Source organism: Malaya genurostris, chromosome 1 (assembly GCF_030247185.1).
Source record: "Malaya genurostris strain Urasoe2022 chromosome 1, Malgen_1.1, whole genome shotgun sequence".
NCBI classification, from domain to species: Eukaryota; Metazoa; Arthropoda; class Insecta; order Diptera; family Culicidae; genus Malaya; species Malaya genurostris.
In genome coordinates this window covers 118,327,868-118,340,095 of record NC_080570.1, presented here as the reverse complement: position 1 = coordinate 118,340,095, position 12,228 = coordinate 118,327,868, and the positions used below count along the sequence as shown (strand labels likewise).

Genomic DNA, 12,228 nt, shown 5'->3' with positions numbered 1-12,228 from the left:
ACAGGGGTTTCAAGATGTAGAAATGCAACGGCAACCTCGTCAAACATTTCTTCATGTTCTACAAACCGAGTTATTCAGATTCCTTCTCAAAAGATTCGACAACCTCTTCCGTAGCTAATCAACTAACGCCAACAATATCGCAATATTTAGCTAGAAGACAGTGGACACGATTTTTACAAAAAAACTGAGATATTTGAGTCTCTCACGCGACATTATCGTTCCCACGGAGGACTACGACGCAAGAATATAAATTTATCTTAGTAGGCCTCGTCACCATTATTTGAAACGAAGACCTAGAATCCTCGCTATGGTGAGAAAAAAGGTGTACTTCATCCAATTCATACTGTGGTTGTGTGAATTGGGCAGGCAACTTTGTATGCATAAATTTTGAAATCGTTTCCACATTCGTTTCTCGCCAGATGTCGCTTTTGGCTTCACTGACGGCTCTATCATAGTACCTTTAGACTTAGATCTCTAGAGACTGTACAACAATAATCATACACATTTTGGACTTTCATTCGAACAGTTCTTTCGTGTTGTCTATGCGAGCAGACGTCGTCATATTTCTTGAATTCAGCGTGTCAACTGCTTCAAATCGTGCACTGGGTTTTCCGTGACTTGGGACTTCACAACCCTCCACACGTTTCAAGTCCATTTGACAACCGGAGACTTTTTTTCGTTACCTCTTTTTTTTCGTTATCTCTTTTTACGAACCATGTTCAAATAACAAAAAAAAATACTAACCAAATCCCAAATAATGTAAATTTGTTTCACAAGCCTTCTTCGTAAAAAGAGGTTTTGCATACAATGAAAAAGACTTCCGGCTCATTTATATTCCATGGAAAGTAGTACAATATGGGTAGTGTTGGAACGGGTATAAAGAGTAGATACCAGAAAAATATGTTTGAGTTATTTTGGATATCCAAGATGGCGACTTCCGGTTTATTAATATTCCTTGAAAACCCTTACAATACGGGCATTTTCGAGGCGGATTGAATGAATAGGTGCCGCAATACAATGTTTAGGATCGTTCCAAAATCCAACATGACAACTTCCGGTTTATTGATCTTCCTTGAAAACCCTTACAATGTGGATATTTTCGGAATGGATTTGATGTGTAGATACCAAAAAACGATGTTTGAGAAATTCAAGATGGGGACATTCAGTTTAGTGATTTTTCTTCAAAACCCTTACAGTATAGATAGTTTCGGAACAGATTTACAAACCCCCGTTTAGTTCGTAAATGACGGTTTCGGTGTATAACTTTTTGTGTTTTTGATGACATATCATGCACAGAAGTGCAGGATTTTGCTACGCCAACTCAAACGCGCCATTCAAATGCTGCGCATGCTGTGTCTTCGAAACTGTCAAACCTTGCACTCCTGTTACTTTTATAAACTAAACTCATATTAAATAGCGTTTTATTGGGTTTAATAAAAATTTTGCATGAAAATCATCATCAGCATCAACCAGCTGGAAGTAAAACAAAGTCTTTTGTCGCTGTAATCACTATTTGGTGTGCAATATGTTTTTACCAATTCTGCATTGCGTATTGCTGTTGCGTAGTGAATGCTGTCAAATTAACAATATCAATGTGAGATCCAAACTTTGAGCACTGGGTGCATCAAAGGAGTGGTAAGGAGTGTTGAAGGAGCATTTCCGAGAGTGACAAATAATGTCACTCGATTTTCTCAGAGATCGCTGAACCGATTTTACCCAACTCAGATTCAAATGAAAGGTCTTACGGTCCCATAGATCGCTATCGAATTTTATCTCGATCCGACTCCCGATTCCGGAGTTACTAGGCAATATGTGCAAATCTATGAGAAAATTCGCACTCAATTTTCTCCGAAATTGCTTAACCGATTTACTAAGATGCAAATAAAAGGTCTTGAAATTCGTTAAAAAGTCCCCGAAAAGTTGATCCAGATTGACTTTCTGTCCGGTATTACAGTGCTAAATGTGAAAAAAAAATTCAATTTCATGAGGATTTCTGTAAAGGTGGTGTAAGTGGCGAAACGAGGTGTAAATTTTTATAAAGTTTACTGGTAAATTCATCAAGTTGGCATACCTTGTTTGTTGGTGGATATATGAATCTACTTTGGGACTACTAGTCCCGGTTTCTGCTTCCGAACGCACCGGCACTTTGATTTCTCAGCAACGGTTAGGTTAAACCGATTTTCACAAGTCATGATTCAAATAAAAGCTCTCAGTGTCTTAAAAGATACTGTGCAATTTCATTCAGATCTGATATCCGGCTCTGAAATTATAGTGCGATGAGTATCTAAACTTTTAAACTGTCATACAAAATGATGCAAAACCGGTACGCATCGGTACAAGTTGGTACGGAAGAAGAAAATGCCACCGCCTAGCACACAGCGTGCTTTGTTCAATTTTGTATAGCGTGCAGGGTTGCCACATTTAAATCTATATTAAAAAAAATCTCGACAGAATCTTCTATTGATGTTTTTGAAAATATGAGTGATATGAAAAAGGCATCATTACACTACTAGGTGGATTAAAAAAAGTTTTTGCTCTAGTTTTTTCATTTTTCACTTCTCGTTTTTTGGTGTCTTTGGGTATCTTTTAGTTTATTTAAACCATTTTTTTCAGGACTGGTGCATTCAGGTAGCATTTTCTGAACCGAAGTTATGAGCAAAACTAGTTCAAAAACAGGTTATTTTTAAACTGCTATATCTGCGTTTGAGGAAAACGGAAAAAATTAAACATTGTTCATTATTAATTGAACTTTCAATTGAACTGAACGACCAATTAACTAAAATATAATGGTTTTGTCTATTCATAATAATACGGGGAAATAATTCCAATGCCGCAGATCAAAAATCTGTTTATAATCGAGCTCGAGCTGTAGATATTTCAAACCTGATCATCCCTACATATAAAACAAAGACTTACACTGAAAATAATTTGCACACTAGATCATGTGCAAAGCATTGGGATAACTGTACTTGTAGAACACATAAAATTCATGAAAAAATACATTTAAGGTCTGAGGACAGAGGGTCGCGTGTTGAGTTTTGTCGTGAATACGACTTACTTTACTATGGGGTACCTTTTCAAAATTTACTCTCTGAGAGAGTGATAAGTTTTTTCTCTTGCTCTATCTAACGAATCAACATAATTTTTGCTACATGCCATCGGAAATATGATCACAATTTTATGATAAAATTTTCAGTTGTGTAACATAATCTCAAATAGTTCAAAATTAAACTTTTCTGAAATGTTTGGTATAAACGAGTATCAAAGAGGATAATTCATAAGGCGCGTTTGCCTTTCTCGTATTTTTAAAGCTCATAGCTCAGTGATCTGTGGAAGGATTTATATAATCTAACTACCAATAGAATCGAAATTTTTCTACTTAAACATGTATAGCAAAAGCATTGAAGTATTTCAATAGTACACTATTAAAAAACCTGTCTCATTTGACCGATGTCAACACCAACCAATCAGAACGCGTTCTGAGGAATAGAACAAAATATCTGCTGCTGTACAACAAATCGTTCGAGAAAAATGTTTCGAAAAGTGGTGAATATCGTAGTGGGTTCCTCAATTTGGTCCTTCTGAATGCTAGAAACGAATCCCTACAGCATATTGATAGTTTCTTTCAATAAATTATGCAAATCCGAAATGAAATAATCGACATTAAAATTTAGTATGCGGCTATTTTTATAGCCGTTAGGACCGCCCATTAGTGAAAAAGCTACAAACGAAATTACGTAAAATGAAAGCTTCTAACAAAAATTGAATCAGTTTGGATTCTATCGCCAATGCGAGCAGATGTATTTTGTGCCGTTTGCAAAGCTAATTTCGCTTCCGACAAGAGCGATTACGTCACAGCTGCCAGTCATTTGCATGGATGAAAAAGCAACGGTGGAGAGCATTACACCAAATCAGCCGTTCTAATGGCTCTAAAAGTTTTCTGAAGAACTATTAGGATTTGTTGTTCGCAAATCGAAAGGAAATATCCTCAGTTTAGTGCAAATCTAGAACAGTTTGGTTAGATTTTTGCACTTTTCGTTGTGTGAAATTCACAGTAATCGAGATCAAGTGAAACCTTCTTTGTTTTTGCGAAAAATGTGGAAAAGGGGAATGCTTGCATAATTCATACAATTGATCAACTAATTGATATTCGGAAGTGTTAAGGAACATGTCAGTTGTTTTCGTATTCACGACATCCAGTTATGTCTCTGACATTACCCACCAGCCTTTTTTAAATCGACCACGTGGCTCGCTCAATTCCCTTTGCGCATCGTATTTCTCGTGTACTCTCTCGTATATGAGCAAACTGTACCGGGTTGCCAGCATACATGTTATTTTTTTGATGAGAAATTTTGTCACATAAATCTATCGTATGGGTTGAACATAACATGGATTCCAATGAACAATGAAAAAATATTTCGAAACAAAAAATGTGTTTATATACAATGAAACGTCTGTGTGTTTGGCAGCCTTGTCGAGCCAATTTTACTTCTCTCTCCTTTTTCAGAATGCTATCAGGAAAACAAAGCGAAAAAAATGGCGGATGCGTTGAAACCAGGCATGTCCAAACACTGCACTGCACTGCGTGCTTCATATAACCACCGCCACCGCGTGTATTGAGAATGCCATTGCGTGCCAGTGCACAAAGAGAAACACGAAACGCAATATCCGAAGCCACGGTGCTCGTGGCGCTGTTTTATTTTCGGCGCTGGTGTTTCAAGCTTCGGCATACACCGAAACTGCGTGTTTCCAGTTTCGTTAAACACCGGAGCCGAGTGTTTTTAATTTCGCGAAGGCACCGAAGAGCACCCATGCGTTGGTTATATTGTCAATCAATTGAATTCAATCAGACGCGTATTGATGAAAAAGGAATTAATCATTCAAATGCATTTTTCGTCATACCGTGGCGCTATAGGTGCTTATAGTACAAGCAACGTATATGGCAAAATCGGAAACACTCGGCTTCGGTGTTTGCCGAAGTCAGGAACACTCGACTTCAGTGCTGCCCGAAAATCCAAACACCGTTGCTTGGCAATTACACGACCACCGGTACGGGTGCTTTTTCTACTGCGTTCGGTGTGTGTTTTTCAACACGGGCACGAAGCGTAGCATTCAATACTCCTGGTGGTGTGCTCACGAGTGATGGTGAGTACCGTGCAGAACGGATCCGTGTTTTTGCCATGCCTGGTTGAAACTGAATTTGTTTCACAGAAAAATACAAGACTTTATTTTTATCGCGATAACATATATGTTTTATGTACTAATCGCATCTAAACTAAATTATCTAGACTTTGTCACGGTAGATTTATAATACAAGCCTTCAAAGCCGAGATATTCGATGAAGAAGTAGAGGTATGCATTTCCGAGCGTTCCAATTTTCAGCAGTTCTTCAGTCTGAAAAAAATACAACACGACCGCTAAACTCAATGATTTATTCTGAAAATTTCACAGAATATTCTCAACTAAATTTCGAAGACATTTTCAGGTGGGTTTTTCTATATTCTGCACCTTTCCAAGAAAATATATTTTGAAACGGGAAAATAACAAAAAACCTACCACTTTACGGTACTGTCCTCAGCGTGAAAACTGTTGATACTTGGTGGAAATCATGCTATGTTTATCTGAAACGCACATCAAAACGATAAGATATATCGTTACCTCTAGATTCTATATGAATTTCATATGAATGTCACGTTGTTTCCCATATAGATTTTAATTAAAACACGGTTGACCGAATCAACTGTTTTGCACATACATTTGTGCTGTACTCATTTCCACTAGAAAATAAAGTGTGAATTCATTTCAAGTGAATTCAATAGCAAAACACATTACGTCCAAAGGAAAAACACATCAAAGCTAAGTGAAAAATAATCTAATCTTGCATCTTAGTGAATTTGTACATGAAATCTTAGAACACATCACTTTGGTTATGTATTGAAATGAAAAAGCATATTAAATTGAAGTGCTGTTTACATATGAATCGGTCGTGCACATTTTTATCAGTGTAGTTCTACGATAAACTACACTCAAATAAAAAGTCACGTTCGATTCACTTGAAAAATCACGTAGAATGGTTTCAAATGTCAAATTGAATATTTTACGTGACGAAAATGAATGTTATACGAATATCCCCTAAAATGAATAGAGTCATCACATAAGATTTACGTGAATTGACCAAACGTCAAACAATCTACGTGAATTTCCAGTGTGAAAAACTCGATTTTGAAAATGGTGAGCAGTGGCCCTCGAAGTGTAAGTAGTGTAAATATTTGCGAGAAAAGTTATTTAATTATAATTTTTTACTCCATCGACCGGACAATTCCAGTATGAAAGTTTCCATGTGTTCAACTGGACCGAGTGCCTGCGTGAGTCCGGAAGTTTACCCCTTCCTGCCGAATGCTTCAAACAGACCGTCGGTATGAAGCTAGAGACACTGGAACCATGTAATGCGACTTCAGCCTGCATCGGTAATGTTGTGGGAGTTCTTGGATCTCGACTTCGGCTTCGGTTGGATGGCAGTGACAACATAAACGATTTCTGAAGGCTTGTCGATTTGAGATACCACGACGTTATTAGTTGCTTTTTAAGCCATTGGAATTATATGACAATTTTCTGAAATAAATGTTTTATATTTCATGGCATTTTTCATTTTATAAATTTATATAAAAATCTGGAATCTCGCTTTTGACTTCAACCAATACATAAAATAGTAATTTTCTGGTATCTAAATTTTATATGAACTGATAGATAAATGTGATATGAACAGTACATTACATTTTACCTATGAAACACGTAACTTTTACTGGATTATGCATTAAACAGCTTTTAAATGCCAGTCCATTAAAACCTACGTGAAAAGTAGGGTGGAAAATATTCACATAACTTTTCACGTAACTATAATATGATTATTATTTTGAGTGTATGCAACTACTAAACGATGGCTAGATTTTGCGGTTCGTATGACTTTAGTAGTAGTCATCTCCGCACAAATTGATGCATTCGAAGACACGACGGCAAGAGTACCGAAAGTGATTTTCTTTTGTTTCAACATGATGAAAATTGGACAAAAGAAATAACGGTACTCTGAGATCCGTTGTTAAACGGTATTTAAAATAAGGGTAAATACGCAGCGGGACATTCATTTGTGATATTCAGATGATTAATATGGAAAGACAAAAGCAGTGACGTGAACCATTTTATTATGTATACTTATTACTACTTGTTACTGCTCAAATACATTTTTTTTAAATTTCAAGTTCGACAGTTATCTCCCACAGTCGCATAGTTTAGCTGTCACTAATTCGTGATGTAATTGTACGAAATTGAAAGAATTGACAGGTAAACAAAAAGAAAGTCTTCGTTTGGTTTAGCTATTTTTATTCCAGTTAGAGAAGAGTAGGCGTTTGGATAGATATTTTTTGAACTGCTTTTGATATGCAATGCTAAAAAAGTAGGCAGTGAAAGACGATAGCAAGACTACCGTAAACAGTCGTTTATTGACTGTATGTCGTATTTTTTTGTAAAGAAGACTTGAATCGAACGTTGAAGTAGTTGCTTCAAACTAACAATTGGGATAATCTGACAACGATTCGCGCTTTCCAGCGGTGTGCTGAGCACATCCGGTTTAAGTATTTAATCTAATCTATAGTTCTTTGTCGAAGACCCTAGTTTCAAAACTGGTTTTAGAAAATCACTTGTCAGTAGATTGGTTGAAAATAAAATGTCGCGAGCAGTAGGCCGCCAACTCCCATTCCGGTTGAAACATTTCGTTCAACGTTGAATACAAGCGTCGTTACATCAGCCAGTTATCCAAGCAGCACTCGGAGCAGTTACTCGTCGTAAGAATGGCGTCGAGGGTAGGTACATGTCTATTATTGTATTAATTGAATCGTAAAACAAGACGAGAAAAAATACTACCACGACATTCTGTTGCATGTACACTCGCATAACGATGGGCATCGGCGACAGCGAGATAACGTCCGTCACAGTCTCTGCTCGACCGGCACGGGAGTAAGGCAGCATTTAATTCGCATTTAGTTCGCTGATTGGTGTTTGTTGCCGCGCTCGATTCACACGTGTTTGGTAAACATTAAACTGGTTGAAATGTGGTGAGTATACGACTTTCGGATCGATTATTGAAATTGTCATTGAATTGCCATTCTCGTCCGATAGGTTTCCTAACGGGTGTCGAAAACTGTTGCTGCTGGCAGCTGGAATGCTATTCGTACTGGCAGTGCTGTCGGTTCTAATTGTTTTTGTTTTCGTTCGTCGTGATCACGAGTGGAATCCCGAGCAGGCCGGGGCAGTCGCTTCCAACGGGTACAAATGTGCTTCCATAGGAGCAGAGATCCTTCGGGAAAATGGTTCCGCTGTAGATGCGGCCATAGCCGTCATTATCTGCGAAGAAGTTGCATGTCCGGAAAGTGCCGGAATCGGAGGTGGGTTCCTAGCAACCATTTACCAGCGTGACTCGCAATCGGTGACGGTTTTGGATGCTCGGGAAATTGCGGCCCAAGCCGTTTGGCAGGATATGTTTGTGGACAATGGAAACGCTACGGCCCACGGAGGTTTGGCGATTGCGACGCCTGGAGCGTTGAAGGGGTACTGGGTACTGCATCAACGGTACGGAGTGCTTCCTTGGCGGCGGCTTCTGGAGCCCTCAATTGACCTGTGCTACTGGGGACATATCGTGAATCCGTACATGGCTGATGCATTGCAGGAAACAAGGGAAGCCATACTGAAGTCGTCTTCATTGCGAAAAATTTTCATTGATCCCGATACCGGCGATGTATGGAAGGTGGGCGATCGCATCCGAAGGCCTGACTTTGCGAACACGTTGAAAATCATCGCCGAGGAAGGTGCCGATGCTTTGTATTCACCGAAGGGAACACTTCTTCCGATGTTGATGCAGGATCTGGAATCGTTCGGGAGTCTGATAACGAAGGAAGACTTTTACAGTTATGAGTGAGTAGTTTAGTTCAAGTATTTTAATTTGTTATGAAATGTCACATTCTTAGACCCCGATGGAGAGATCCTGTGTCGACGGAGCTCTTCGGAAAATCCGTATACAGTGCCGCACTGCCGGGAGGTGGTACGATCTTGGTCCATATGCTGAATGTTCTCGGCGGTTACGAAGACTTGGGTTTAGACGATCCTTCGACGTGGCATAGGATAATAGAAACGTTCAAACATGCGTACGGGATCCGGACAAGGTTAGGTGATCCACCTTTCGTCGCCGGAATCGAAGAACTCATCCGAAATCTTACTAGCAAAGATTATGCCGATTACATCCGAGCCAAAATCGATGATCATCGCACTTTCACGGATTACAAATTCTACGGCGCAGATTTCACCACACCCGACGATCACGGGACGGCTCATGTTTCGGTACTGGCCCCGAATGGGGATGCCGTCTCCGTAACCAGTACCATCAATGATTAGTCAGTTCTGCTGAACTCCAATTAGAACATTTTATTTCAAATCACAGAATCTTTTTTTTGCTACAGCTTCGGAGCCCAGCTGATGTCTACCCAAACGGGAATCATTCTGAACGGCGAAATGGATGACTTTTCTACACCGGGTGTTATCAACATATTCGGAGTTCCGGCGTCACCGGCCAACTACATCGCTCCGGGTAAGCGTCCGCTTTCGTCGATGTCGCCAACGATTGTCGTCGATTCACACGGTGATGTTCGTCTAATAGCCGGTGGTGCCGGAGGTACCAGAATTACGACGGCCACCGTTCAGTTGGTTCTGCGGCAAATAGTTTTCGGACAAGACCTACACCAGCTGATGGACGCACCGCGGGTACATCACCAACTAGCTCCGATGCAGGTGGAACTCGAAGCAGCCCTTCCGGGTGCAGTTATCGATGGTCTCGCGACCCGAGGACATTCGCTAACGGTGGTACGCAGGGTTGCCACCACGACGGCTGTAGCGCGGAATGAAGATGGACGAGTGGCTGCTGCGTTCGATCCGAGGAGACCCGGTAGTGCAGAGATTGTGGAAAATTAGAAATAAGCTTCAAAGGATCACAATCGGACGATGTTTCTATGAAACGAGAACAAAGTTCAAATAGTAAATTTTCTCCTGAATCAAATATAAGCTTTGGTTAGTAGTAAACCTAAACCTCTTGTAAAGGGTGATTTTTTAAGAGCTTGAGAACTTTTTTAAACAATAAAACGCATAAAATTTGCAAAACCTCATCGGTTCTTTATTTTAAACGTTAGATTGGTACATGACATTTACTTTTTGAAGATAATTTCATTTAAATGTTGACCGCGGCTGCGTCTTAGGTGGTCCATTCGGAAAGTCCAATTTTGGGCAACTTTTTCGAGCATTTCGGCCGGAATAGCCCGAATTTCTTCGGAAATGTTGTCTTCCAAAGCTGGAATAGTTACTGGCTTATTTCTGTAGACTTTAGACTTGACGTAGCCCCACAAAAAATAGTCTAAAGGCGTCAAATCGCATGATCTTGGTGGCCAACTTACCGGTCCATTTCTTGAGATGAATTGTTCTCCGAAGTTTTCCCTCAAAATGGCCATAGAATCGCGAGCTGTGTGGCATGTAGCGCCATCTTGTTGAAACCACATGTCAACCAAGTTCAGTTCTTCCATTTTTGGCAACAAAAAGTTTGTTAGCATCGAACGATAGCGATCGCCATTCACTGTAACGTTGCGTCCAACAGCATCTTTGAAAAAATACGGTCCAATGATTCCACCAGCGTACAAACCACACCAAACAGTGCATTTTTCGGGATGCATGGGCAGTTCTTGAACGGCTTCTGGTTGCTCTTCACTCCAAATGCGGCAATTTTGCTTATTTACGTAGCCATTCAACCAGAAATGAGCCTCATCGCTGAACAAAATTTGTCGATAAAAAAGCGGATTTTCCGAATGGACCACCTAAGACGCAGCCGCGGTCAACATTTAAATGAAATTATCTTCAAAAAGTAAATGTCATGTACCAATCTAACGTTTAAAATAAAGAACCGATGAGATTTTGCAAATTTTATGCGTTTTATTGTTTAAAAAAGTTCTCAAGCTCTTAAAAAATCACCCTTTATAACCAATACAAGTTAGAGATAAGAATTAATTAATTAATTAATTAATTCTACCGATTTTCACAGACTTAGATTCCAATGAAAGGTCTCTCGGTCGCATAGCATGCCATTGAGTTTTACCCAGATCGAACTTTCAGTTCGAGAGTAACAGAGAAAAATATGCAAAAAAAAAACGAAAAACATTATAGAGTTGATTTGACTGAACACAATGACATTAAAAATGAAACAATTTTAAGGTTCACTAAATAAACACAAATTTTGGATTATGGTGAACGGACTTATCTAAAAACCTATTGTTTGTGAATGAGATTATCTCTTAATAATTTGATCTACCCTTTCCAGAAATTCTTGTATTCTAAAGTTTTTAGAAACATCATCTAAATGAAAGTCATCATACATGATTCGTCAAGAAACACATATTGTAAGAAATCGTCATAGGGTTTTGCCTTTATCATATAGAAAGGTTATGCAATCACTGTGTGTCATATACCATTCGACTCAGTTCGTCGAGTACGCAAAATGTCTTTGTGTGCGTGTATGTGTGTATGTGCGTATGTGTGTATGTGCCGTTTTTTATCACAAGCTTTTCTCGGAGATGGCTGGACCGATTTTCACAAACTTAGATTCAAACGAAAAATCTTCAGGTCGCATACAAAATTCCTTAATTTTGTTTGGATGTAGCTTCCGATTTCGGAGTTATTTGGTAAAATGTGCACAAAAATCAAAATATGTGTACTAATTTTTCTCAGAGATGGCGTGACCGATTTTAACCAACATCACGCGGGCGAAACAGAAAACGTGAAAAAATTCCAAATCGGCCAAAAAACTACTCCAATTAGTAGCCATTATCAGTAAACGGTCAACTAAACCGATTCCGGTTAATCTTTCAAGAATCGAGGAAAACTATTTTGAAGAACACCACAGAATTATATATTATAGTACGTTTGATATGAGAAAGGCATCATCAGAATTATCTATAATTATCTTCATAACACAATCTTGAACTGGATGTATTGAAAAACTACAGTTTCGGTCGTAAATGGAGATTCCAGTGCGCATAGCCCCATCGACTTATTAACCCCATCGACGAGATTTGAACGCACAAGGTTAGGCCCGAAAAAAACTAAATTAATCAGCTAACCACAGGACAGTAAAACACGATAGCT

At 39.1% G+C, this 12,228-nt stretch overlaps 2 protein-coding genes across 3 annotated transcripts in view; one reads left to right on the top strand and one right to left on the bottom strand.

The window, feature by feature from the left end:
* LOC131425582 (lachesin) overlaps positions 1 to 12,228 on the bottom strand; it is a 350,776-nt gene that overhangs the window by 123,856 nt on the left and 214,692 nt on the right. The gene's annotated exons all lie outside the window — the stretch shown is intronic.
* On the top strand, positions 7,969 to 10,200 carry LOC131425581 (glutathione hydrolase 1 proenzyme-like). The gene is made up of 4 exons (XM_058587580.1): positions 7,969 to 8,108; positions 8,173 to 8,964; positions 9,018 to 9,440; positions 9,507 to 10,200. The coding sequence occupies exons 1-4, from the start codon at positions 8,104 to 8,106 to the stop codon at positions 10,012 to 10,014; spliced, it is 1,728 nt and encodes a 575-aa protein (XP_058443563.1). The 5' UTR covers positions 7,969 to 8,103; the 3' UTR covers positions 10,015 to 10,200.

Excerpts from the sequence above, each read along its gene's own strand:
- LOC131425581 (XM_058587580.1), top strand. Across the intron at positions 8,965-9,017 it reads GAAGACTTTTACAGTTATGA|ACCCCGATGGAGAGATCCTG; the intron begins GTGAGTAGTTTA and ends TCACATTCTTAG. Across the intron at positions 9,441-9,506 it reads ACCAGTACCATCAATGATTA|CTTCGGAGCCCAGCTGATGT; the intron begins GTCAGTTCTGCT and ends TTTTTGCTACAG.